Below are 27,818 nucleotides of genomic sequence, written 5' to 3'. Positions count from 1 at the left end.
GTCACTGCTCGGCGCGTACGACGATTGAAAGTTTATTATCTGTCTGCGCGACTCCGGAAGTGCTTGTTCCGGCGGACGGGACCACGGCACGTCTGCAGAAGCCGGACATGGTGAGCGCGGGGCCGGGTGTCCGAGGCTGGGCGAGGGGAGGGCCGGCTCAAACCGGCTGGAGGCGGCCGTGCGCGCGGCCCCGGGTGGAGGCCACCACCCTGAGGGGACCGACAGAAGGACGGGGGACGGCCCCCGAGGTCTCGTCACGGGCCGGCGGGCTGCGCGGAGGGGACGCCAGCGCCTGTGAGGGGAAGCGGCCCCGGACTCGCTGAGGTGGACACGGCGGGGAGAGGGTCACCGGGGACTGAGCGGAGGTGGACACGGCGGGGAGAGGGTCACCGGGGACTGAGGGGAGGTGGACACGGCGGGGAGAGGGTCACCGGGGACTGAGGGGAGGTGGACACGGCGGGGAGAGGGTCACCGGGGACTGAGCGGAGGTGGACACGGCGGGAGAGGGTCACCGAGGACCGTGAGGGGAGGTGGACACGGCGGGGAGAGGGTCACCGGGGACTGAGAGGAGGTGGACACGGCGGGGAGAGGGTCACCGGGGACTGAGGGGAGGTGGACACGGCGGGAGAGGGTCACCGAGGACCGTGAGGGGAGGTGGACACGGCGGGCAGAGGGTCACCGGGGACTGAGAGGAGGTGGACACGGCGGGGAGAGGGTCACCGGGGACTGAGGGGAGGTGGACACGGCGGGGAGAGGGTCACCGGGGACTGAGAGGAGGTGGACACGGCGGGGAGAGGGTCACCGGGGACTGAGAGGAGGTGGACACGGCGGGGAGAGGGTCACCGGGGACTGAGCGGAGGTGGACACGGCGGGAGAGGGTCACCGAGGACCGTGAGGGGAGGTGGACACGGCGGGGAGAGGGTCACCGGGGACTGAGGGGAGGTGGACACGGCGGGGAGGGGGTCACCGGGGACCGTGAGGGGAGGTGGACACGGAGGGGAGAGGGTCACCGGGGACCGTGAGGGGAGGTGGACACGGCGGGGAGAGGGTCACCGGGGACTGAGGGGAGGTGGAGACAGCGGGGAGAGGGTCACCGGGGACTGAGCGGAGGTGGAGACGGCGGGAGAGGGTCACCGAGGACCGTGAGGGGAGGTGGACACGGCGGGGAGAGGGTCACCGGGGACCGTGAGGGGAGGTGGACACGGCGGGGAGAGGGTCACCGGGGACTGAGGGGAGGTGGACACGGCGGGGAGAGGGTCACCGGGGACTGAGGGGAGGTGGACACGGCGGGGAGAGGGTCACCGGGGACTGAGGGGAGGTGGACACGGCGGGGAGAGGGTCACCGGGGACTGAGGGGAGGTGGACACGGCGGGGAGAGGGTCACCGGGGACTGAGGGGAGGTGGACACGGCGGAGAGAGGGTCACCGGGGACTGAGGGGAGGTGGACACGGCGGAGAGAGGGTCACCGGGGACCGTGAGGGGAGGTGGACACGGCGGAGAGAGGGTCACTGGGGACTGAGGGGAGGTGAACACAGAGGGGAGAGGGTCACTGGGGACTGTGAGGGGAAGTGGACACGGCGGGGAGAGGGTCACCGGGGACTGAGGGGTGGTGGACACGGAGGCGAGAGGGTCACCGGGGACTGTGAGGAGAGGTGGAGACGGCGGGGAGAGTGTCACCGGGGACTGAGGGGAAGTGGACACAGAGGGGAGAGGGTCAGCGGGGACTGTGAGGAAAGGTTGACGCACTGGGAGGAGTGTCACAGGAAAATCAAAGACAATGACAGGCCATCAGGTCGGCTGTGGGTGGGAGGGTTTGTCAAAGTGTAAAATTAAGTTCCGACTCTGTCAGTAGAGAATAGTGGGTTGTATTGAGGAACGCAGCACTTCGTACTGAACTGGGCAGCACAAAGCGAAAGTGCGAAGTGCTCTGCTGGGGCTGGTGAAAGAGTACTTTATCCAGAGGTACAAACAAGTCTTTCTTCATATTAGCTGGTATTTACACATATCACAAACGTTCTTTCAGAAATAGCTTTTAAGGGAGTCTCGAGACTCCTTCTCTTGGGTGCATTTCCTGGAATATCTTATCACCTGTTCTGGCCATATTCTTGCTTCCTCTGTGTTTGCTCAAGAGGCGGTTAACCTTTTACAAGAATGAAGATTTTTAGAAGCAGGAGCTTTAAACAAAATGGAATCTGGACAAAATGGATTGTGATTCAAATTTGTGTCTGCCATCTTAGTTATGTGAAGCACCTCAGATTTTTAGGGTGCTGTCACACAGGTTGTTTGAGGAGAATGGATGACACTCAGGGGGCAGCCACCCTGAACGTGGGAAGGGTCGCGTGTGGGGCTTTTCCAGGCAGCGAGGGAATTTCTGTAGGGAAGTTACAGTGATTGGGTCTCGGACATTTTTTTAATTGGAGGGTCTTGCACTGGGTCTCTCTGTTGCTGGCTTTATAGGGACGCTTGTCTGTTGGGGATTGGTGGTGTCTGGGTGGTGAGTCAGAAACACCCCTCAAGTCAGCTTGTTTTTCTAGGCAAGTCCCTGACGTTAGAACACTTTGAAGAACAACCGGTTCTCGGGAAGGTCACCCTTGGCACAAAGGGCCATTAATTTTTATTTAGCACAGCGGTAGGACAGGATTGGGGCCTCACCGTGGCCACCCCGTTGTCATATGAGTGGATGAGAGGGGGTGTTCTACCTGTTTGCTCAGAGACGTGGGGCCGGAGCTACCCACAGCTCAGTGCAGGCAGGGTAGGTCCAGAGCAGGCGGTCGGGGCACCTGGTCAGTGTCCCCCCTCGCCCCCCCCACTGCTGTGATCATCCTGGCTGCGTTCAGCCCAGCGCCCAGGTTCCTTTTCTTATTCTGGCCACGGATCCTCTAAACGTAAAACAGTAATTCCTTTTCGCCTTTTTTGTTGTCATTGCTGAGGGTAGTATGTTTCCCTGGTCAGTTGGTTCCCTTTTAGCTCTGACTGGGGTTGTTTGAGGGCTCAGTGGAGACTGCTGCCGGGGAAGTGTCTTAGGAACGTTCTCTTTTCCATCAGAATTGCGGGAAAATGCACACAATTGCATGCTTTAAAGTCCAGCGGAAGCGGAGATGGATTGAAAATATTCATAGGAATAGTAGTTACACTCCTGTGCAGGGCACAGGGTTTGTGACAATGTGTGATTTTTATTGTAAAAGAGGGAAATTCTCTTTTCATATTGGTTAATTGCATACATTTCTTGAAAGCAGTGTGGGAACAAATTTTGAGAACATTTTCTTCAGATACTTCCTGGAACACTCTGGGTGTGTTTTCTGAGAACAACCACAATTCCTCCATCCCCTCACTTGTTTGCTCAAGAGTGGTTCGGATTAACCCCTTATTGAGCATTCACTTCCACCGCCTCTGGATATTGTGTGTCAGCTAGTACATTGTCCATTTCCCGTTAGTATCTGGGCGTCAGAGATTAATGCGCATTCTGTCAAATGGGACCTGTAAAACAGAAGGGTTCCGACTGCTTGACTTAGGATAGTCTGTTACGAGGATAATAGTTAACTGACATCTGTTTGCAGAAACTGATAAGCGTTTTCCAGTTCTTTGAAGCCTTAAAGAGCGCCTTAGCAGGTGTATAGAAACCAAAGTTTATCAGGGTAAGTGCTGGGCTGCCAACCAAAAGGGCGGCAATTCCAACCCTCCCAGCAGCTCCTTGGGAAAAAGACTTGGTGATCTGTTTCCGTAAAGATTACAGCCAAGAAAACCCTATGGGACAGTTCTACTTTGTCACAAGCGTTGCTGTGAGTGGAAGCAACTCCATGGTACACAACAGCCACCACCAGGAGAGGGAGGGAGGGGGAGAGGGAGAGTTCTTGTTTAGGAAGCAGCTAGTTTGCAAAGGATTAATGTTAATCGATGTCACTAAACTGTACATGTGAAAACCATTAAATTGGCGAATGTGTTATATATAATCTTACAACAATAAAAAAAAAAAGAGCACCTTAGGATTTCCCAGCCTCGCTTTATCCTTAAATAGAGGGTAAAAGAGTGACTCTGCAGGGTCCTTATTCAAACACTGGGTTTGAGGGTCTTTGTCTCACAAAACTTACCAGTGGTAGTCTGAAGCTGTTGTGTCGCCTGGAGTGAGGTCAGTGACTCCAAGCTGAGTCCAACTTTGAGTCTGCAAAGGAGGTAAAGCAAGGACCAGGCAGGTCTTCTAGGAACCCTCCCTCTGTTGATGGCCCTGGCCACTCAACAGCCCAGAAGGAGCTATTTGTACTGGGAGTAGCATTGGAGGGGGAGGTCCAGGTGCAGGTGTGCTTGGGGTGTTTCATCCTCTCTGAGGTTGTAATTGTAGTTGCCTTGAAGCTGTTTTCTGTTGGTTGGGATTTGGCCTGTGCAGACATGGTGGAGTCAAGGGTGTAATTTGTGCAAGTTGAAAAAGTCTGCAAAGGTTAGACTTAGAGAAAGACTTCTTTGGGTCTGACTCCTGGAGAAAGGGCTTATGCATCTGAGCGTTTATTTATGTTGGAACCTTAAACTGATGCAGGTTGAGAGTTCCATGCTGGTGAGAAGTCGGCCCTGGAGGAGGGAGCTTTTTCCACACTGTGAGCAGGGAGAGTTGTTTGTTTGTTTTAAAGTATGTTGAACCAACGTTTTATTCCTCTTTTACTCCTGGGATGAATCCCTTTTGGTCATGGTGTATGATCCTTTGTGTATGTTGCTGAATTTGGTTTGCTAGTATTTGGTTGATGAATTTTGCGTTTATATTTATAAGGGATCCACCAATTCTCTGTCAGTTTGTCTTACTCTGGTGGCTTGTGTGTTGCTCTGATGGTGGCAGCTATGACACTGGTATTTCAAATACCAGGAGGGTCGCCCTTGGTGGACAGGTTTCAGTGGACCTTCCAGACCAGAACAGACTAGGAAGAAGGACCTAGTGGTCTACTTCTAAAAATATTGGCCGGTGAAAACCTTATGGGTAGCAGCAGAATATTGTCTGATATAGTGCCAGAAGACGAGCCCCTCAGGTTGGAAGGTACTCAGAAAAGGACAGGGGAGGAGGTGCCTCCTAAAAGTAGATTCGACCTTACTGACGTGGATGGAGTAAACTTCATTTGCTGATGTGGTCCTACTCCAAATGAGAAGAAACAGCTGCAAACATCCATTAATAATTGGAACGTGGAATGTACAAAGTATGCATCTAGGAAAATTGGAATTTGTCAGAAATGAAATGAAACACATAAACATCAATATCCTAGGCATTAATGAGCTGAAATGGACTGGTACTGGCCATTTTGAATCAGATAGTCATATGGTCTACTATGCCAGGAATGACAACTTGAAGAGGAGTGGTGTTGCATTCATCTTCAAAAAGAATGTTTCAAGATTTATCCTGAAGTACAGCACTGTCAGTGATAGGGTAATATCCATACATCTACAAGGAAGATCAGTCAATACGACTATTATTCAAATTTATGCACCAGCCAGTAAGGCTAAAGATGAAGAAATTGAAGATTTTTACCAACTTCTACAGTCTGAAATTGAACAAACATACAATCAGGATGCATTGATAATTGTTGATGATTGGGATGCACAAGTAGGAAACGAAGACGAAGGACTGGTAGTTGGAAAATGTCGCCTTGGTGATAGAAATGACACGAGAGATCTCGTAATAGAATTTTGCAAGAACAACAACTTCTTCATTTCAAATACCTTTTTTCAACAACATAAATAACGACTATACACGTGGACCTCACCAGGTGGAATACATAGGAATAAGATCGACTACATATGTGGAAAGAGAGGATGGAAAAGCTCAATAACATCAGTCAGAACAAGGCTGGGGCCACCTGCAGAAGAGAACATTAATTGCTCATACGCAAGTTTAAGTTGAAGCTAAAGAAAATTAGAGCAAGTCCATGAGAGCCAAAGTAGGACCTGGAGTATATCTCACCTGAATTTAGAGACCATCTCAAGAAGAGATTTGATGCATCAAATACTGATGACTGAAGACCAGATGAGTTGTGAGATGACATCATACCTGAAGAAAGCAAGGCGTCATTAAAAGGATGGGAAAAAAAGAAAAGGCCAAAATGGATGTCAAGAAAAGACTCTGAAACTTGCTCTTGAATGTTGAGTACCTAAAGTGAACAGAAAAAATGATAAAGTAAAAGAACTGAACAGAAGATTTCAAAGTGTGGCTCAAGAAGGCAAAGTAATGTATGATAATGGCATGTGCAAAGATCTGGAGATAGAAAACCAAAAGAGAAGAACACACTTGTCATTTCTCAAGCTGAAAGAAAAAATTTAACCCTCAAATTGCAATATTGCAGGGTTCTATGGGGAAAATATTGAATGAAGCATCAAAAAAGATGGAAGGAATACACAGAGTCACTGTACCAAAAAGAATTGGTGGACGTTCAAACATTTCAAGAGGTAACATATGATCAAGAACTAATAGTACTGAAGAAAGAAGTCCAAGGTGCACTGAGGACATTGGCAAAAAACAAGGCTCCCAGAATTGATGGAACACCAATTGAGATGTTTCAGCAAAGGGTTGCAGGGATGGAGTTGCTCACTCGTCTATGGCAAGAAATTTGGAAGACAGCTGCCTGGGTTTCTGACTGGAAGAGACCCCTATTTGTGCCCATTCCCAAGAAAGGTGATCCAACAGAATGCAGAAATTATTGAACCAACAGCATTGATATCACACACAAGTAAAGCTTTGTTGAAGATCATTCAGAAGCAGTATATTGACAGGGAACTGCCAGAAATTCAAGCCGGATTCGGAAGAGGATGTGTAACGAGGGATATCCATACTGATGTCAGATGGATCTTGGCTAAAAGCAGAGAATACCAGAAAGATGTTTACCTGTGTTTTTTTTTGACTGTGCAGAGGCATGACAAATTATGGGTAACATTGCAGAGAATGGGAATTCCAGAACACTTAATCGTGCTTATGAGGAACCTGTATGTAGAACAAGAGGCACTTATTCGAACAGAACAAGGGGATACCACGTGGTTTAAGGTCAGGAGAGGTATGCATTAGGGTTTTATCCTTTCACCATACTTATTCAATCTGTATGCTGAACAAATAATCCAAGAAACTGGACTACATGAAGAAAAATGGGCATCAGCATTGGAGGAAGACTCACTAACAACCTGTGATACGCAGATGACACAACCTTGCTTCCTGAAAGCGAAGAGGACTTGAAGCATTTATTGATGAAGATCAAAGACCACAGCCTTCAGTATAGATTGCATCTCAACGTAAAGAAAACAAAAATCCTCACAACTGGACCAATAAGTGACATCATGATAAACGGAGAAAAGGTTGAAGTTGTCAAGGATTTCATTTTACTTGGATCCACAGTCATCACCCATGGAAGCAGCAGTCAAGAAATCAAATGACGTATTGCATTGGGAAAATCTGCTGCAGAAGACCTCCTTGTTAACATGTTTTGTTGAAAAGCAAAGATGTCGCTTTAAAGACTAAGGTGCCCCTGCCCCAAGCCGTGGTGTTTTCAATCACCTCATATGCATGCAAAAGCTGGACAGTGAATAAGGAAGACCGAAGAAGAACTGACCTCTTTGAATTGTGGTGTTGGTGAAGAATATTGAATATAAGGTGGGCTTCCAAAAGACCAAACAAATCTGTCTTGGAATAAGTCCAGCCAGAAAGCTCCTTAGAAGCAAGGATGGTGAGACTTTGTCTTATATACTTTGGAGATGTTATCAGGAGGGACCAGTCCCTGGAGAAGAATACCATGCTTGGCAGAGTAGAGGGTCAGTGAAAGAGAGGAAGACCCTCAACAAGATGGACTGCCGCAGTCGGAGCAACAGTGGGCTCAAGCATGACGATCGTGAGGATGGCGTGGAAGCGGGCAGTGTTTCGTTCTGTTGTACATTGCGTCACTATTAGTTGGCACTGACTCGGCGGCACCTAACAACATCAACAACAGCAGACATCTGTGTATAAATTCTTTTGTGCACATAGTCTTCACTGATACGGCAAGCCTATGCTTAGCTGCGTAAGAAACTCTTACACTGGCTTCCAATGTGGGTGTACCATTTTGCGTTTCCCACAGCAATGAATGAGGGATCCTGTTGCTCCATATCCTTGCCAGCATTTTGTGGTGTCAGGTGTTTGGTTTTGAGCCATTCTTACAGGTATTTGGGTTTCCCACGTTATCCTAAAGTAAAGCATTCCTATGAATGCTTTTGTAAGCTGAAACGCCGTAAAGTGGAGAAGCAATTACATTAAGCATATGAGAAAAATTTTTGAGTGTTCCCAGACCCCAAAAATAACCTACGAAATAACAGACACCCTTAGGACACACCCTTACCAGGGGTCTTAGGCTTTTCTGATACCTTAAGATACATCTTGCTAATGGATGCACAAAATACATCAAGATAAAGTACAGATACTCACACACAGGGTTGAAAGCTATGACTGCTTGATACTGAGATGCGGAGTGTAGTTCCGGGGAGCGGTCTTTGCTATGCTCCTCTCGCTACCCTGGCTGCACCCTGTCTCTTTAACGGCTCCTGGAAAACAACTGCTGAATGATATTTCTGGTTTTTACCTTTTTTCATAAAAGCGAAAATCTTCTGATTTCTTTTGATTAATGAAAACAGGTACTATCATTGATTGAATTGTGTCCCCCCAAAATATTGTGTGATTATCTACCATTTTGTCACCTGCTGTGATTTTCCTGTGTGTTGTAAATCCTGTCTTTATGATGTTGATGACATAGGATTATCAGTAGTTACGTTTAATGAGGCAGGACTCAGTCTACAAGTGGGTTGTGTCTTGAGGCAATCTCTTTTTTTTTTTTAATTTTTATGGTGCTTTAAGTGAAAGTTTACCAATCAAGTTGGACTTCCATACAAAAATTTATAAACACCTTGCTATATACTCCTAATTGCTCTCCCCTGAGACAGCACATACCTTCTCTCCACTCTTGAGCCAATCTCTTTTGAGATATAAAAAAGAGAAGTGAGTGGAGAGACAGGGGGACCTCATACCATTTTAAGTTACACTTTCTGCACGGTGTGAGGTGTGGGTCTTGTTTCATTTTTTTGCAGATGGATATCCAGTTATGCCAGCACCATTTGTTAAAGAGACTGTCTTTTCCCTGTTTAACTGACTTTGGGCCTTTGTCAAATACCAGCTGCTCATATGTGGGTGGATTTATGTCTGGATTCTCAATTCTGTTCCATTGGTTTATGTATCTGTTGTTGTACCAGCACCAGGCTGTTTGGACTACTGTGGTGGTAATAGGTTCTAAAATCAGGTAGAGTGACGGCTCTCACTTTGTTCTTCTTTTTCAGTAATGCTTTATATATCCGGGTCCTCTTTCCCTTCCATGTGAAGTTGGTGCTTTGTTTCTCTATCTCATTAAAAAATGTCATTGGAATTTGAATCAGAATTGCATTGTATCTATAGATCGCTTTTGGTAGAACAGACATTTTTACAATGTTAAGTCTTCCTATCCATGAGCAAGGTATGTTTTTCCACTTATGTAGGTCTCTTTTGGTTTCTTGCAGTAGTGTCTTGTAGTTTTCTTTGTATAGGTCTTTTACATCTCTAGTAAGATTTATTCCTAAGTATTTTACCTTCTGGGAGGCTACTGTAAATGATATTGATTTGGTGATTTCCTCATTGATGTTCTTTTTGTTGGTATAGAGGAATGCAACTGATTTTTGGATGTTTATCTTGTATCCCGATACTCTGCTGAACTCTTCTATTAGCTTCAGTAGTTTTCTTGAGGATTCTTTAGGGTTTCCTGTGTATAAGATCATGTCATTTGCAAATAGAGATACTTTTACTTCTTCCTTGCCAATGTGGATGCCCTTTATTTCTTTACCTAGCCTCATAGCTCTGGCTAGGACCTCCAGCACAATGCTGAATAAGAGTGGTGATAAAGGGCATCCTTGTCTGGTTCCCAGTCTCAAGGGGAATGCTTTCAGACTCCTTCCATTTAGGATGGTGTTGGCTGTTGGCTTTGTATAAATGCCCTTTATTATGCTGAGGAATTTTCTTTCAATTCCTACTTTGCTGAGAGTTTGTATCATGAATGGGTGTTGGACTTTGTCAAATGCCTTTTCTGCATCAATTGATAAAATCATGTGGTTCTTGTCTTTTGTTTATTTGTATGATGGATTACGTTCATTGTTTTTCTAATGTTGAACCATCCCTGCATAACTGGTATGAATTCCACTTGGTCGTGGTGAATTTTTTTTTTATATGTTGTTGAATTCTATTGGCTAGAATTTTGTTCAAGATTTTTGCATCTAAGTACATGAGGGATATAGGTCTGTAATTTTTTTTTGTGGAGCCTTTACTTGGTTTTGGTATCAGGGATACCCTGGCTTCATAGAATGAGTTTGGGAGCATTCCAGCCCTTTCTATGCTCTGAAATACCTTTAGCAGTGGTGGTGTTAACTCTTCTCTGCAAGTTTGGTAGAACTCTGCAGTGAAGCTCTCTGGGCCAGGGCTTTTTTTTGTTGTTGTTGTTGGGAGTTTTTTAATTACCTTTTCAATCTCTTCTTTTGTTATGGGTCTGTTTAGTTGTTCTACCTCTGTGTTAGTTTAGGTAGGCAGTGTGTTTCTAGGAATTCATCCATTTCTTTTAGGTTTTCAAATTTGTTGGAGTACAATTTTTCATAGTAATCTGATATCATTCTTTAAATTTCAGTTGGGTCAGTTGTAATATCGCCCATCTCATTTGTTATTTGAGTTATTTGCTTCCTCTCGTGTTCTTTCTTTCATCAGTTTGGGCAATGGTTTATCAATTTTGTTAATTTTTTCGAAGAACCAGGTTTTGGACTTGTTAACTCTTTCAGTTGTTTTTCTGTTTCATTTAATTCTGCTCTAATTTTTATTATTTGCTTTCTTCTGGTGCCTGAGGGTTTCTTTTGTTGCTCTCTTTCTATTTGTTCAAGTTGTAGGGATAATACTTTGATTTTGGCCCTTTCTTCTTTTTGGATGTGTGCGTTTATTGATATAAATTGACCTCTGAGCACTGCTTTCGCTGTGTCCCAAAGGTTCTGATGGTAAGTGTTTTCATTCTCATTGGATTCTATGAATTTCTTTCCATCCTTAATGTCTTCTATAAGCCAGTCGTTTTTGAGCAGGGTATTGTTCAGTTTCCAAGTGTTCGATTTCTTTTCCCTGCTTTTTCTGTTACTGATTTCTACTTTTATGGCCTTATGGTCAGAGAAAATGCTTTGTAATATTTCAGTGTTTTGGATTCTGCTAAGGCTTGCTTTATGGCCTAAGATGTGGTCTATTCTTATTCTAGGTGGTTTTTAAGAACAAAAATTTGTTTTCTCATATTTCGGGAGACTAAAAGTCTGAAATCAGGGTGCTGGTTGTAGGGATAAGTCCTTTCTTCTGTATTTCAGCTTCTGGTAGCTGCAGGCAATCCTCGGAGTTCCTGGACTTGTAGACTCATCATCCTGTATCGCCTTCAAATAGTGCCCATCTGACCTTTGTGCCTGCTTCCTTCTGTGCTTAAGTTGCTCTTTTTATGTCTGTTGTTTTTAGATGCTGTGGAGTTGATTCCCACTCATAAGCTACCCCATGCAACAGAGTAGAACCGCCCCACAGGGTTTTCTAGGCTTTAATCTTTATGGCAGCATTTTTCTTGGATTATGAATTTGACAAATAAAGCATTTTTAATACATTTTTGGGCTGTTTTATTACAATTTTTCCACTACTATTTGGACATAATTAACATTATTTTATTAAATGGTGTGTACTTTCATGGAAAGCTCAAAAGAGAGGCAGTTCTAGAGATTCTGGAGGAAATAGTTCGTCATCCAGGCTGTGTTAAAGCTTTGTACAGTTTTTACTATAACTTCGTTTTTGTAATGTGGAGGCACCTCACTGGGTTACTAATTATTGTAAGGTCTTTGGTTGGACTCTTACCTAGTTTACATAAAGTCAGGGGAAGTACAGTTTTTTTTTTTTTAGCAGTTAGTTTAGCGTGATGACCAGCTAAAGTATCGCCTTTGTGTTTGAGATTTGCTTTGCAGGGATGAATTTCCGTCTTTATTATGGCTATTTTCTTAGCTAACAAGAAGGCACTAAGCTGGGCTACCAAGAGACAGAAAAACCCAAAAAACCAAACCTGTTGCCATCGAGTCAATTCTGACTCATACCAGCACTATAGGACAGAGTAGAAGTGCCCCATAGAGTTTCCAACAAGCGTTTGGTGGATTTGAACTGTGGACCTTTTGGTTAGCAACCATAGCATTTCACCACTATGCCACCACGGTTTCCAAGAGACAGAAAGGGCCACATAAACCAGAAACTCCCATCAGCCTGAGAGCAGAAAAGCTAGATGTTGCCCAGCTACCACCAACGATCGCCCTAACAGGGAACACAACAGAGAGTCCGTGACAGAGCAGGAGAAAAGTAAGGTGCAAAACTCAAATTAGTAAAAAGACCAGATGTAATGGTCTGACCGAGGCTGGAGGGACCTTGAGGACATGGCCCCTGGGCTCTTTGTTAGCCCCAAACTAAAACCATTCCTGAAGCCAACTCTTCACACAAAGATTAGACTGAACTATAAGATATAAAATGATACTCTTGGAGAGTGCGCTTCGTAGCTCAAGTAGATACGTGAGAATAATGGGGCAGCTCCTGTCCAAAGGTGAGATGAGAAGGCAGAAGGGGACAGGAGCTGGTTGAATGGACATGGGAAATCCGGGGTGGAAAGGAGTGTGCTGTCGCATTATAGGGATAGCAACTAGGGTCACATAACAATATGTGTATAAATTTTTGTATGAGAAACTAACTTGAGCTGTAAACTTTCACTTAAAGCCCAATAAAAAAAAAGAAGCTGGGCTACTTGAGGTCCGTTTTAATTGGAGTGCTAGTAGAGTTAAGAAATCTTTGTTTCTATAACATACTAAAATCATGAACTACTTCTAAAGGGTACTTGTGTCAATGTATGCACTGGTAGACTTATCTTCATCTAGTTGATAGCATGAGTTAAGGTCATTAGTTCAGCTCAAGCCTTGGGGAAGTCCCTGTTTAATTAATTAAAATTGTGAGGTGATGGTCTACAGGGCCTGATTTTTTGCCTTCTGTAGGCCTTAGGTGTGATTCATTTACAGAGAGTTGAGAACAAAATTTGACAGTTGGGTTTCCTTTCTGGATCAGAGCAGGAGTGGAAAGTTGAGAGACAAGAGAGATGCAACCGTGGGGGATTCCCCACTTTGGGTGGTAGGACAAGGGTGGCAGGGTAAGAACGTGCAGCAGGGATGCGAATATCAGGAGTATTTTATAAGAGATTAAGCAACTGGCTGAAAAATGGTGGGTATTTTACACATTTAGTTGTTGTTATATGGCACGTGGAACCCTAAGATTCGAGGTGATTCTTTGTACAATATTGCCTGAAACGTCAATGATCTTAGTTGCTGCTGGTGCCTTTTAGTAACGGGGGGTGGGCTTTCACAACTGGATTATAGTTATAATGGCAACAGGTTTCTGCTTTTCTCCTTGTTCTTGTAAGTACTCTGAAGTCCTGACCGTTTTCCTGCACAAACAAGGAAAAGGGTTTGTGTAACTTGGCAGGCCTAAAGTCGGAGGTGGCTGAGGGCTTGCATAAGATCTGTAAAAGGCTTTTCATCGCCCCTAGTCTAGGGGAGGGGTCCTGGAATTCTTGACTGTGTTTGTTTATATTAAAAAAAAAAAACACAAACCTGTTGCCGTAGAGTCTGTTCCGACTCCTAGAGACCCTATAGGACAGAGTAGAACTGCTACACATGGTTTTGTTTACATAAAGGAGAGGCAACTAGAGAAATTTGAAAGTACTGACTAGTACTTCAAGCTGCCTCTTTGCGACAGGCCTGGGAAATTCTGGATAGTTCTGAGCCGATTTGGTGAAAGCAAAATGCCTTTAGCTGACAGATTATGCCTTAGGCAGTGGACAGTTTTTTGAGATAACTGTAATTTATTTTTGGATGTTTAGTGTCCCTTATTGGCTAGCTGCCTGGGTAAATACAAGGACTCTGTTACTGCTGCTGCTTTGGATTCGGAGGAAATTGTAAACCCTTTTAAGCCTTGTTGACGGGCTTGTAAACAACCGGATGGAGCCTCTCTGATCTTGGGCATGATGGTCTGAGAATATTGTAATTTTTGCCATGTGAGGTCAGAGGTATTGGCTGTTTCAGGCACTGTTGTGCTAAAGAAGGTTGGGCATGAATCAACTACTGCAAACTGTTCTGTATTGCTAGGGGTTTAAGACGGGAGGATGTCGGAGTTAGGGATGACTGGAAACCTGGGGCTGGCGATATTTAGAGCCTTAAGGTCTTGAACAAACCGACAGCTTCCACTGAGGTTTGAGGACAGGCAAGATGGGGGTAGTGTTACAAGGGCTAATGCATGGAATGCTTAGGCCCCTCTTTAAAAAATCTTTAATTATAAGCTCAACTCTTACTAACGCTTAGTAGGTTGATTCTGATTTTAATAGCATCTGCACCATGTATACGACCTATATTGGTAGAGGAATTTGCCCGGAATTGTTCAGGGACTTGGGTTAACATGGTCACTGATGTGAATGGATTGCTAGGATAGTTGAGATTGTAACAAACTTAAAGGAAGCAGTTCGTCGGGCATTTCTAAGGTAGTGCCCTCTAGGGAGGAGTTTCTTTTACAATTCCTTTGAGAAAGGGGTCTCTCCCTAGGAGGCTTGCAGGAGAAGAATTCTATAAAAAGCAGATATGTTCTTTGGGTTAGTGGCCTAACTAGGGTAACTAGGGGCTCGACTAGGGGGTTCTTTTGTACTCGACTAGAAATACTTCCTACTGATACGGTTTTAGCCTTCTGACGAAGAAGTTGGCATAAAGCAGTGGAGTTGAAAGTGGACACAGTTGCTCCTGAGTCTATGAGAAGTGTAAGATCCCCCATTAGGAGAATCTTAGTTTCTCCTTGGTGATTTAAAGGATGTAGAAGAAACAGTCCACTGGTATTTTCTTCGGAGCTTTGTCAACACTGGGGAGCACTGGGCTTTCTAAGTATAAAAAGAAAAAAAAAAACTTTTTTTTTTTTTAAGTATAGACTGTTTTTTTTTTTTCTAACGTCCCTTTTTCTTGTAATATCAATAAGTTTTGGTGTTGATGAGATTGGGTTTAGAGTTGTGTTCTAAAGGCTGATGACATTTAAGCTGTTGTACTTACTAGATTTGAGGAGCTAAAAGTCGGCCTAACCATTTCTTTTGCTTTTTAGGGCCCTTTCCAAATATTCAGCTAAGCATGTGACTTCCCACTCTGATTTTTGCTAATCAGGTCTCTAATTTCAGGCTTTAATCTATTTATGGGCAGGCAAAGCTGCTGTTGTGTCTGGGGTAGTTTTTTTGCTTAAATGTTCTCTTAAAGTTTCTTCAGCTCTGTCCCTGCAGTTCCCCACACTTTCATCTTTTTTGTTTGCAGGACTGGATAATAGTCTAGTCAATTGTTTTAGAAAAGTTCTCAGTGATGGCTGTTAAAAGACTGCTCAGTTTCCCTGGGCCTTTTAAGTGCTTCCCTACTTGCATGGGAGCTGTGGTCTTTAAGATCTTTCTGATGGCTGTTCCAACTGGCGTTTGGTTTGTCCACGAGCATCAGTTAGCCTTGCGAGCATGTGAACTAGTTGATAGGGATCAGGTAAGGCTGGGATAATAGGTTCCAACAAAATTTTAAATTCCTCAGTGAATTTAATTTGGTCTTTCTTAGGATCAAGTGAGTCCAGGGTTTAAGTTTTGCAGTAACAGGGATGCCCAGCTCAGACGAAGTTTAATTTTAAAGGGGAATTGAGCTTGGGAGAATCAGGGGGGACTTACTTCTGTAATGTTGCAGTTGGCTTCTAACCAAAAAAGGTCAGCAGCTCGAATCTACCAGCTGCTCCATGGAAGCTCTGTGGGGCAGTTCTTCTTTGTCCTATTGGGTCACCATGAGCCAGAATCAACTCAACGGCTTTTGCTTTTTTTTTTGAAGGGTGAAAACACGCATATCTTCCAATTGATGCGTAGGCTACCTATTTAACCCTCATGGGTTTTACAGGTTTTTTTCCTTCTCTTCCGCTTTCTTTTGGAGCCACGGTGACGGAGCAGTTTAGCCTTCAGCTGCTAACCAAAAGGTCAGCAGTTTGAACCCACCAGCAGTTCCTTGGAAACTCTATGGGGCAGTTCTGCTCTGACCTATTAGGTCACTATGAGTCAGAATCGACTTGACAGCAATGGTTTTTGTGTGTGTGTGTGCGTGTGTGGTTTTTCTGCTTTTATATATTTTAATCCCTTCCTTTTAATTTCTTTAGAGACCTATTGTTATCTTTTTACCTTATGGAGTTAGCTGTATCTGCCTGTTACCCAACTTCAGTTGAAGTAGCAGTCCCTTCTTGGTGGCTGATAAAGGTGGGATTTTTTTCATTAAAGTTCTTGAATCATATTTTTTGTTTTCACAATCTGTAATTTTTTTCCCATTTGGTTGCTTTTTATTTCATGGGGTGGTGTTCTCCCTTATCGCTCTAAAGGTATTAACTAGGTATGATTTTTTGCCCATTAAAATCACCTTGGGCTACATTAGGATCAGACCCTTCCGAGGCTCTCCTTTTGGTACCACCTTCTTCTAATTCTGGCGCTCGGCTATTGATTTGAGAGGACTTGCTGGTCTGGTGAATTCTACAGGAACCAGGTGTTCCTCATACCTGACAGGTGTTGCCAGGCCGTAGGGCCCTGGCCTCCCGCTTTGTCCACAGTGTCCTCATCATCCTGGGAGGTGACTTTTCTCTGCCTCTGCAGGATCTGAGGGGACCAGGCCAGCCCTGTGACTCTGTTGCCTGTACATCGGACTTGTTGAAATTGAGCAGTATCAAAAACGTACCCTAACAATGCTAGGAGCCCTAATGCATGGCATAAACAGTATACAAAACACTACTAACAATGCAGAAGAGAAACTAGATAACTGGGAGCTCCTAAAACTCAAACACCTATGCTTATCCAAAGACTTCACCGAAAGAGTAAAAAGATTACATACAGACTGGGAAAAAGTTTCTAGCTATGACATTTCTGATCAGCGTCTGATCTCTAAAATCTACATGATACTGCAAAAACTCAACTACAAAAAGACAACCCAATTAAAAAACGGGCAAAGGATATGAACAGGCACGTCACTAAAGGAGACATTCAGGTAGCTAACTGATACATGAGGAAGTGCTCATGATCATTAGCCATTAGATAGCTGCAAATCAAAGCTATAATGAAATTCAGTCTCACCCGAACAAGGCTGCCATTAATCCAAAAAACAAAATAATAAATGTTGAAGAGATTGTGGAGAGACTGGAACACTTACGCACTGCTGGTGGGAAGGTAAAATGGTACAACCACTTTGGAAATTGATTTGGGGCTTCCTTAAAAAGCTAGAAATAGAACTACCATATGATCCAGCAACCCCACTCCTTGGGCTATATCCTAGAGAAATAAGAGGCTTTACATGAACAGATATATGCACACCCATGTTCACTGCAGCACTGTTTACAATAGCAAAAAGATGGAAGCAACCAAGGTGCCCATCAGCGGATGAATGGATAAATAAATTATGGTATATTCACAACAATAGAATACTACGCATCGATAAAGAACAATGATGAATCTGTGAAACATAATATAGAGGAATCTGGAAGGCATTATGCTGAGTGAAATCAGTCAGTTGGAAAAGGACAAATATTGTATGAGACCACTATTACAAGAACTCGAAAAATAGTTTAAACAGAGAAGAAGATATTCTCTGATGGTTACGAGGGTGGGGAGGGAGGGAGAGAGACAGGTTTTCACTAATTAAACAGTAGATAAGAACTATTTTAGGTGAAGGGAAAGATAACACACAATATAGGAGAGGTCGGCACAAAATGGACTAAACCAAAAACAAAGAAGTTTCCTGAATGAACTGAACGCTTTGAAGGCCAGCATAGCAGGGGTAGGGGTCTGGGGACCATGGTTTCAGGGGACATCTAAGTCAATTGGCATAATAAAATCTGTTAAGAAAACATTTTGCATCCCACTTTGGAGAGTGGCTTCTGGGGTCTTAAATGCTAGCAAGCGGCCATCTAAGATGCATCAGTGGGTCTCAACCCACCTGGAGCAAAGGAGAATGAAGAACACCAAAGACCAAGGTAGTTATGAGCCCAAGAGACAGAAAAGGCCACATAAACCAGAGACTACATCAGCTTGAGACCAGAAGAACTAGATGATGCCTGGCTACAACCGATAACTGCCCTGACAGGGAACACAAGAGAGAACCCCTGAGGGAGCAGGAGAGTAGTGGGATGCAGAGCCCAAGTTCTCGTAAAAAGACCAGACTTAATGGTCCGACTGAGACTAAAAGGACCCTGGAGGTCAAGGTTCCCAGACCTTCTGTTGGCACAAGACAGGAACCATTCCCAAAGCCAACTCTTCAGGCGGGGATAGAAAATGATACTGGTGAAGAGTGAGCTCTTTGGATCAACTGGGCACATGAGACTATGTGGGTAGCTCCTGTCTGGAGAAGAGATTAGAGGGCAGAGGGGGTGAGAAGCTGGCCGAATGGGCATGAAAATAGAGTGGAGGGAAGGAGTGTGCTGTCTCATTAGAGGGAGAGCAACTAGGAGTATATAGCAAGGTGTATATAAATTTTTGTGTGAGAGACCAACTTGGTTTGTAAATTTTCACTTAAGGTACAATAAAAAATTAAAAAAAAAAAAAGTACCCTAAGTATTTGCATCACCCAGAAATTCTGGTTCCAGTTCTTTGTATCTGATAAGAAAACAGTATCTCAACAAAGTGAATGTCTATTTCCAGTGTTTTCTGAATGTTGATTTAGTTAGTCTTTACCTTGCCCCAGAATCTGCCCAATATCACTAAAAATAATGAGTTTTAATGATGTGAGCCTAAGTATATATCATTCATTGTTGTCACACATCATATTTTGAAAGCACTTACCATTACAGAGTATATTGTATCTTATTGCATTAATGATTAGCGTCTCCCACAAGAATGCTGATTTTCTATGGTTCAGCATCCTGTGAATAAGTCCAGTACCCCAGGCTGGCAGCCTCCCCCATCCTCTTGCACACACTGGGAAGATGGTGCGTTGCTGAAACAATATGTGGGCTCTTTTAGGACTCGGTGGTCTTAGAGGATGTGGCTGTAAACTTCACCCAGGAAGAGTGGGCTTTGCTGAGTGCTTCTCAGAGGAATCTCTACAAAGATGTGATGCTGGAAACCTTCTGGAACTTGGCCTCAGTAGGTAAGGATGACATCATTCTTTCACTTGTCTTTTGTGGAACAAATATATCTCCCACATTGTCGTTTTTTATTTGGGCTGAGGAATGGGAATGTGTTAGAGAAAAGACAGACACAGTCTCAGACCTCTTGGGACATGAGGTCAGAGAGCTTTTCCATGAAAGCAGAGTTTTATGCATTAAACCGACTTTTTATTTCTCATGGTTACAATCTCAAGGCTCCCTAAGTTTCTAAGTTTGGGCATAGTCTCGTATGGCACACAGAGAGAAGCTTTGTGGTTTTCACCCCTGTGAGAGTTATACTCTGACTAATCCACATTTAACACGGTAATTTTGCTGCAGTTGAACCTACTCTTATCCATCTTTCAAAGTATTGGTCCATCTCATGGAAATAGTTATTGCCCTTCTTAGTCCTCCCTGATCATGAGCTTTGTTCCATTAACAGGGCGTCAGCCACACATTCCCATGTGATTCCCCCAGTGGGACTTGGGGATAGTGGAGGGAGGACTTGTCTAGGGCATCTATGCTTGTGAGCACCAGGAAGGCAAGAACCTTAGGAATGAAGATGATTTTTATTAACAGGATTATATTTGGAAATATCAATTAGAAAAATAAATTAGTCTTTGAGAAGGATGAAGTTAATTTTGGGGATAAGTGTTCCCAAAGATGTCTAGTAGAAAGTACTTTGTATTTATCTGTCTTCTTTCAGTTTTCATCCATCCTCACACTTTGCTTCTTCCCAGGGAAAGACTTTCCTATTTCCTCTTTAAAGATAGGATTTGAGCATGTGCACTTTGCTCATTTCCTCCCTAGTTTGCTGTCCGATGATATCCTCTTTATATCAATACCAGTCTACGTCTTTTTGGAAGTGTAATATTTCTTATTAGATGGAGTCCTTGGGTAACACAAACTGTTAATGCACTTGGCCGCTAAGATTGGAGGCTTGAGTCTACCCAGAGGTGCCTTGGAAGAACGTCCTGGTGACCTACTTCCAAAACATCAGCCATTGAAAACCTTATGGATCACAGTTCTACTGTGACATGATGAGGATGACTGCAGCAACTGGCTTCTTAGTGAATAGGCTGCCATTTTGACCCATTTTGCTTGTTTTTGTCAAAGTCCTCAGAGTTTTCCTTTGCTTATGTGTCCATAATTCCTTATAAAATTTGCTCACAGTTCTTCATCAGTATATGAAAAGAAATCCATAAATGGTTGTTTTTCTTTCCTATTTCCCCAAGAAATTATATTGTGTTACCAATTTTTGCAGATTGGTGTATTCAAGTTAAAACCACTGGTTCAAGTCCTCAGCAGGATATATTTGGAAATGAAATCTCCAATGATGAGGAAAGAAAAAATTTCATGACAAAGGATTCCTTGTCTGATTTGGAAGAAAAAAGGAAACTTCATAACATTGAAGATCAGCCCCAAATCCAGAAGAAGCATTCAAGGTGAGTGGCATTTATACAAGAGGAAGGAGTGTCCCAGGAGAATGTTAGACTTTCTCGAAATTAAAGAAGTGTAAATGTAGCTAAACAATTGTGTACCCAGAGTTTTCACATGATAACATTTGCATAAATGTGATGTAGATATTGAGGGTCTGAAACATATTTCAGTTGGAAACAATGGTCAGGAACCCACACAGTAAGAAACAGTGTGGAAGCGATGGCTTTATTCAAGCTCTCAGCCAAGTATTCAGGTTGTTCCACTTTGAAAAATGCAGAAAATGTAGAAAACATCCTCATTCACCGAGAATGGGAAATATGTAGTTGTACTAATCATTTCACTTGTTCCTTATCTTTAGGGAACGTGTAAGTGGTCACAGAGGACAGAAAATCCCTGCATGTGAAGTATGTGGGAAAACCTTTATGCATTTCTCCTCCCTTAAACTGCATTTAAGACGTCACAGTGAAGAGAAACCTTACGAATGTAAAGAGTGTGGGAAAACCTTCAGTTGTTACTCCTCCCTTCATGGACATGAGAAAAAACACAGTGAACAGAAAACTTATGAATGTAAGCAGTGTGGCAAAGGTTTCAGTTGTCCCAGATACTTTCAACAACACATGAAAATACACAGTGGAGAGAAACCTAATGAATGTAAGCAGTGTGGCAAAGTCTTCATTTGTCCGAAATACTTTCAAAAACATGTGAAAATGCACAGTGGAGAGAAACCCTACGAATGTAAGCAATGTGGGAAAGGCTTCATGGTTCTCTCATACCTTGAAAGCCATGTAAGAACACACACTGGAGAGAAACCCTTTGAATGTAAACAATGTGGGAAAGCCTTCAATTGGCCCAACTCCTTACAAGCACATATGAAAACACACTCTGACGAGAAACCCTATGAGTGTAACCAATGTGAGAAAACCTTTATGCATTCCTCCTCCCTTAAATTACATTTAAGACGGCACAGTGGAGAGAAACCCTATGAATGTAAGGAATGTGGGAAAGCCTTCAGTTGTCCCACATACTTTCGAGAACATGTGAGAATGCACACTGGAGAGAAACCCTATGAATGTAAGTATTGTTGGAGAGCCTTCACTTTTTACTCATCCCTTCAAGAACATGAGAGAACACATACTGGAGAGAAACCCTATAAATGTAAGCAGTGTGGAAAAGCCTTCACTTGTTACTCTGCCCTTCACGGACATGAGAAAACACACAGTGAACAGAAACCTTATGAATGTAAGCAATGTGGAAAAGGTTTCCGTTGTCCCAAATACTTTCGAATACATGTGAAAATGCACAGTGGAGAGAAACCCTATGAATGTAAGGAATGTGGAAAAGTCTACAGTATGTCTGCAAACCTTAGACAACACATGAGCACACACACTGGAGAAAAACCCTATGAATGTAAAGAATGTGGGAAAACCTTCCCTTGGTTTGCCTCCCTACGACAACATCTGAGAATGCACTCTGGCGAGAAACCCTTTGAATGTAAAGAATGTGGGAAAGCCTTCCCTTGGCGTAACTCCCTACGATTACATATGAGAATGCACTCTGGTGAGAAACCCTATGAATGTAAGCAGTGTGGGAAAGCCTACAAGTATCCCGAATCTCTTAAAGAACATCTGAGAAAACACACTGGAGAGAAACCTTAAGGATTCAAGGCATGTTAGAAAGACTCTAGTCACCTTGAAAGCCTTGTTTTACACACAAGAACACACACTGGAAAAAAAAAAATCCTTATCAATGTAAAGAACATGGGAAAACCTACAGGTATATCAATTCTCTTATTTGTATATGAAAACTGAAGAGTAGGAGTGAAATCCTTTAAGTTTTTATAGACATGATATTGCTTTTTTAAGTGCCTCATCCTTAATATGGATCTCTTGTGTATTGATTTCTAGTTTATGTTTCTAATATAAATAGGATAATAAATATCCTTCTATGTCCCTGGGTACGGCAAATGGTTAAACAGGCGCTCAGTTATTAACTGTAAGGTTGGTGGTCCCAATCCATGCAGAGGCACCTTGGAAGAGAGCCCTCACAATGTATTTCCACAAAATCAGCTGTTCAAAACCCTATAGAGTGCAGTTCTATTATGAAACCCATGGGGCCCCATGAGTTGGAATTGCCTTAATGGCAGCTGGTTTGGTTTTTGGTTTTTATGTAATTTTTCAGCTATATAGATATATATATTTTTTGTTGTTATATAAAACTTTAATTGTACAGTAATATAAAACATGTCTCATTTGCATTACAATGTCTTTTGGACCCAGAGGTTTTTTTTTTTTCAATGTGCATCGTGGTATAATTTTACATGAAAAGTTTCTGATTCCTACTTTCCATTATGTTTCTAATATGTAGTGATGATATGAGACTTTGGTATTGTTCAAATTTCTTTTCTGGTTTACTGTTGAAGATACTGGAATTGGCTGACTTGATATGTACCTTCCCCTTCATTCTTTAGTATTAGAAGGCATATCTCAAACATTTGTTTGTTTCTAGTCAATACCACATACCATTTTTATAACAAATTAGAAACTGGAAGAAGATATTGAAAGAGGACAGCTTTGTGTAAGTTATGTTCATATTTTGAGCTTTGTTCACTGTCCTTGACCTTGGTTGGAAATCTGACATGATGCATTGAGTTGAGAAACCTTGTAGCATAAAGATGAAAGCTAGGGTACAGGTGGTTCTACTGAATTTCATTGTTCTAAAAGGGTGGGGGTAATAATATTAGTAGTAATAGCATCAGTATCTGTCTAACTTCACAAAGGGAAATGATGAGAATCACCATCAGTATAAAGCTGATTCCCATGAAGTGAAGGTGAGACATACCTCCACTCCCCAACCTTTACCAGTTCTGACACTAGCTGCCTACCCCATGCCACAGGCTACTATTTTGCTGGGTTTGATAATCCGTGGCAATGGCCACACGTGACTCACAGACCATGCTTACAATTAAGTGGTTTATTAAGGAACAGGGTACAATTTGGGGTCAGGATCAGCAGGCTACAACTCAGGATGAGGATCAAGAAGCATTCAGACAAACTCTCACTTCTTAATGCAGGATAGCTCTCTGAACTTCTCTTGACCATGCAGACTTACTTTTAGCCTCTTGAGGACAGGCTCCTCTTGGCCCTGCCATCTGTCACCACCACCTCTGCTCCTGGGCCCCTCCTAGCCCTCTTGCTGTCTTCAGTGTTACAGCTCTTGACCAATATTACAGCTCTTTTAGGGGGGTCCTTGCCTCCCCTCTCTCTCTGCATCTTTTCTTTCTTCCTTCTGCCTGTCTTCCTGCTTCTTTCTGTCTCTGTAAAGACCTCTCTGGGGCTTGCTGTACATATATATATGTGTATATATATATATAAACACATACAGATATATACACACGCAACTTCTTGTCAATTTCAAGGCATGGCCTTTCCCTGTGGGGGCCACAAACGGACAAATCCCCTCTCTGTAGGACACAGACACTTCATTTGAATAGTAGGCAAGGCTGGGCCACAACTCACCTTATGTGCATAATCTATAGACCAATCCCTGCAGGGTGCATACCAATCACAAGAAATGTCAATCAACCTGGATAAAAGTAACACACCCTCTGGGGTAGGAAACTAGGGCAACTGTAACTCCTCAGGGCTTAGGGGAAAACTCTCTCAAGCTGTTTTTCCAAAGAACCAAGGCAAAAGACCACATAAAGGAACTCCTTTCACCACAACTGTCATCATGGGTAAATTTGGGAGCTACATCTCCCAGAGTCTCTGTTTGTGGTTCTGGGTTAAAGTTCATGAGAAGGGGAAGGTGCACAAGTGAGCGTTGGAAGGCAGAAGTGAAGAAGCCATTCCTCTCCGTTCTGTTGAGCCATCAGGAGAGAGAGATGCATAGGAACCTGGTAGCCTAGGTTACAGCTCATCTTTGACGTCTGGCTTCATCACTTAAGAACAGCTCAAACCACACATTGGGTGTTTGACTTTGGTTCCCTCCTAGGCAGCAGCTTCTGCTGGCTTTTCCAGAAGGTACCTTCTTTGTTGCTCAGGTACACATTGCTTCAGGCTGTTGTAGTGAGTGATCTCTTATCCTCTGAACCCTTTCATCACCAGCTCTTTCATGTCATGTGATCTTGTAAGCACCTTGTTCCTGCAATACATAGTTCTAGTCCCAGATTCCACCATGACAGATTTAATGCTGCTGCCAAAAATGCAGGAAACGTAGTGATCTGATGGCTTTGTTAGGAGGCTGCACTGACCATGGACTGATTGTTTCTGACATTTGCATGATTGAAATTATCATTTGAAATATGTTTGGCAAGTCATGAGAGTTTTCTGTTGCAACTGAATGCCATCTCTAAGTGATAAATCTAACATATTTGATTACTTTCACTTTTTTATGTGGTAACCCAGTGTTTAATTCCTTTGATTTTTTATGTGTGATAGAAAACTATTAGCATTTTTTCATCAGACATAGTTCTGTACATGTTTCCTAGAAAATCTTACCTAGGTTTTAAAATCTGTTTTATAGCTACAAATGTCATTGTTATGTTTTATGTTTCATTAGCTGAGATGGTATATCAAAATATTCTATCCTGATTATGGATTGGTAATTCACCCTTGTGATTATTTCTGTTTTTTTTTTTTAATTATGTTCTAGGTTAATAGTACTAAATAATACACCTTTTCACATTTTTCTTTCTGGTGTGTTTTTCTCTAATTCCTGTATCGTTCCCATCTTTTTCCATTAAAATGACTTTATATTCATTGCTAATAGTGAAAATATTGCTCATGCCAATGTCCTCCAGCCAAAGAACACCAGGAACACATCCACGATGGGCAAACAAAGTTGAGACTCCTGAGTTACTGCAAAGGCAGGAAGCACATGCCTTCAGGTGACCTTGGGTGTCTCAGTAGGAGGGTCTTCTAAGACTTTGGAGGGTGTTTGGCCGTTTTGGGGAAGGTACAACAAATTAGAGCTTTTCACTGGGTTGGAAGCAATCAGGAAAGGCGCGTAATTCCGTGAATGGGAATCTTAATAATTTGTATCTACAATGTTAGGAAAACAGACTGAAGTTCCATGAGTCACAATCCACTCGAGAGCAACTGGTTGATTGTAACTCATGGAGCTTCCGTCTATTTTTCCAACGTTATAGGTAGCTGTTACTGGAAAGGGGCAGCAGTCACCCCGTTGGCCAGGATAGAACTTGGTTGGTCTTTTTTGTGCTTTAGATGATGTCCTGGTTTCTCTATCTGCTCAGAGATCATTATGGAGTGGCCATGCTTTTGTCCTGACCCATCATGGTCACAGAGTAGCCATGTCTCATACTGGCGTTTCATGAAGCTGTTTGTGTTCAACAGATGACACCTTGTCTGTGAATGTCTGGCCAGTGCCTAGCAACGCCAATACATTAGGATCATGCTAGGTCCCATCTATCTTGTTGTTTTCTTTTAAATAATATTTTATTGTGTTTTTACTGAAAGTTTACACAGCAAATTAGGTTCCTGTTCAACAATTTCTATACAAATTGTTTAGTGACCTTGGTTACATTTTTCACAATGTGTGAACATTCTCATTCTGGTAGGTTCATTTCTAGTAATCTAGTTTCCCTGCACCCTTACCTTCTCCTCTTTGTTTGAGAGTAATTGTTGACCACTTATTCTCATATAGATGATTTTTTAAAAGAGTGCAGTACTCTTGAATGATACTCTTTATTTTGTGAGCCAATCTCTTATTTAGCTAAAAGGTGACCTTGGAATAGTTTTGGTTTAAGGTTTAAAGAGTATCTCAGGGCAATAGTCTCAGGGATCCTCTAGTCTTAACTGGTCCAATAGGTCTGGATTTTTCAAGAATTTGAGGTTCTGTTCCACCCTTTTCTCCCATTCTATCAAGATCCATCTATTGTGGCCCTGATCAAAATGATTGGTAGTTTTCATTGTGTAAGTCTTTTACATCTCTGGATAGGTTTGTTGTTGTTGGGTGGCATCGAGTGGGTTCTGACTCATAGTGACCCTGTGTACAACAGAACGAAACACTGCCCTGTCCTGCGCCATCAACATGATTATTGTTACGGTTGAACCCATTGTTGCAGCCACTGTGTCAATTCATCTCATTGAGGGTCTTCCTCTTTTTTCACTGACCCCCTACGTTATCAAGCATGATGTCCTTCTCCAGGGACTGATCCCTCGTGATAACATATCCAAAGTATGTGAGGTGAAGTCTCACCATCCTTGCTTCTAAAGAGCATTCTGGGTGTACTTTTTCCAAGACAGATTTGTTTGTTCTTTTGGTAGTTCATGCTATATTCAGTGTTCTTTGCAAACACCATAATTCAAAGGTGTCAGTTCTTCGGTCTTTCTTATTCATTGTCCAGCTTTCGCATGCACATGAGGCAATTGGAAACACGATGGCTTGGGTTAGGCTCACCTTAGTCTTTAAGCTGACATTTTGCTTTTTAACAGTTTAAAGAGGTCTTTTGCAGCAGATTTGCCCAATGCAATGCATCGTTTGATTTCTTGACTGCTGCTGCCATGAGCGTTAATTGTGGATCCAAGTGAAATGAAATCCTTGACAACTTCAATCTTTTCTCTATTGTGATATTGCTTATTGGTCCAGTTGTGAGGATTTTTGTTTTCTTTATGCTGAGGTGTAATCCGTACTGAAGGCTGTGGTCTGTGATCTTCATCAGTAAGTGCTTCATCTTAGTTGCTATTTGTCAATTCCTGGACCCTCGTTTTTCGTCAGTGCTTTCAGTGCAGCTTTGACCTCTTCCTTCAGTACCATCGGTTCCTGATCATATGTTACCTTCTGAAATGGTTGAACATCAACCAATTCTTTTTGGTACAGAGACTCTGTGTATTCTTTCCATCTTCTTTTGATGCTTCCTGTGTTGTTTAATATTTTCCCTGTAGAATCCTTCACTATTGCAGCTCAAGGCTTGAATTTTTTCTTTAGTTCTTTCAGCTTGAGAAATGTCAAGCGAGTTCTTCCCTTTTGGTTTTCTACTTCTGGGTCTTTGCACATGTCATTATAATACCTTGCCTTCTCAAGCCACTCTTTGAAATCTTCTGTTCAGCTCTTTTACTTATTCATTTCTTCCATTTGGTTTAGCTACTCTGTGTTCAGGAGCAACTTT

The 27,818-nt window shown here is 43.0% G+C and overlaps 1 protein-coding gene across 1 annotated transcript; it reads left to right on the top strand.

Moving 5' to 3' along the window:
* LOC104845433 (zinc finger protein 14-like) lies at nucleotides 1-27,818 on the top strand. The gene is made up of 4 exons (XM_010601243.3): nucleotides 1-110; nucleotides 19,128-19,254; nucleotides 20,517-20,697; nucleotides 21,051-27,818. Exons 1-4 carry the CDS (start codon nucleotides 108-110, stop codon nucleotides 22,345-22,347), a joined length of 1,608 nt encoding a protein of 535 aa, XP_010599545.1. The 5' UTR covers nucleotides 1-107; the 3' UTR covers nucleotides 22,348-27,818.

The sequence above is a fragment of the Loxodonta africana genome, chromosome 3 (genome assembly GCF_030014295.1).
Source record: "Loxodonta africana isolate mLoxAfr1 chromosome 3, mLoxAfr1.hap2, whole genome shotgun sequence".
Taxonomy (NCBI): Eukaryota; Metazoa; Chordata; class Mammalia; order Proboscidea; family Elephantidae; genus Loxodonta; species Loxodonta africana.
Note: the sequence above shows the minus strand (reverse complement) of the source record. Positions and strands in the feature narration are given on the sequence as shown.

Excerpts from the sequence above, each read along its gene's own strand:
- LOC104845433 (XM_010601243.3), top strand. Across the intron at positions 19,255-20,516 it reads CTGGAACTTGGCCTCAGTAG|ATTGGTGTATTCAAGTTAAA; the intron begins GTAAGGATGACA and ends CAATTTTTGCAG. Across the intron at positions 20,698-21,050 it reads ATCCAGAAGAAGCATTCAAG|GGAACGTGTAAGTGGTCACA; the intron begins GTGAGTGGCATT and ends CCTTATCTTTAG.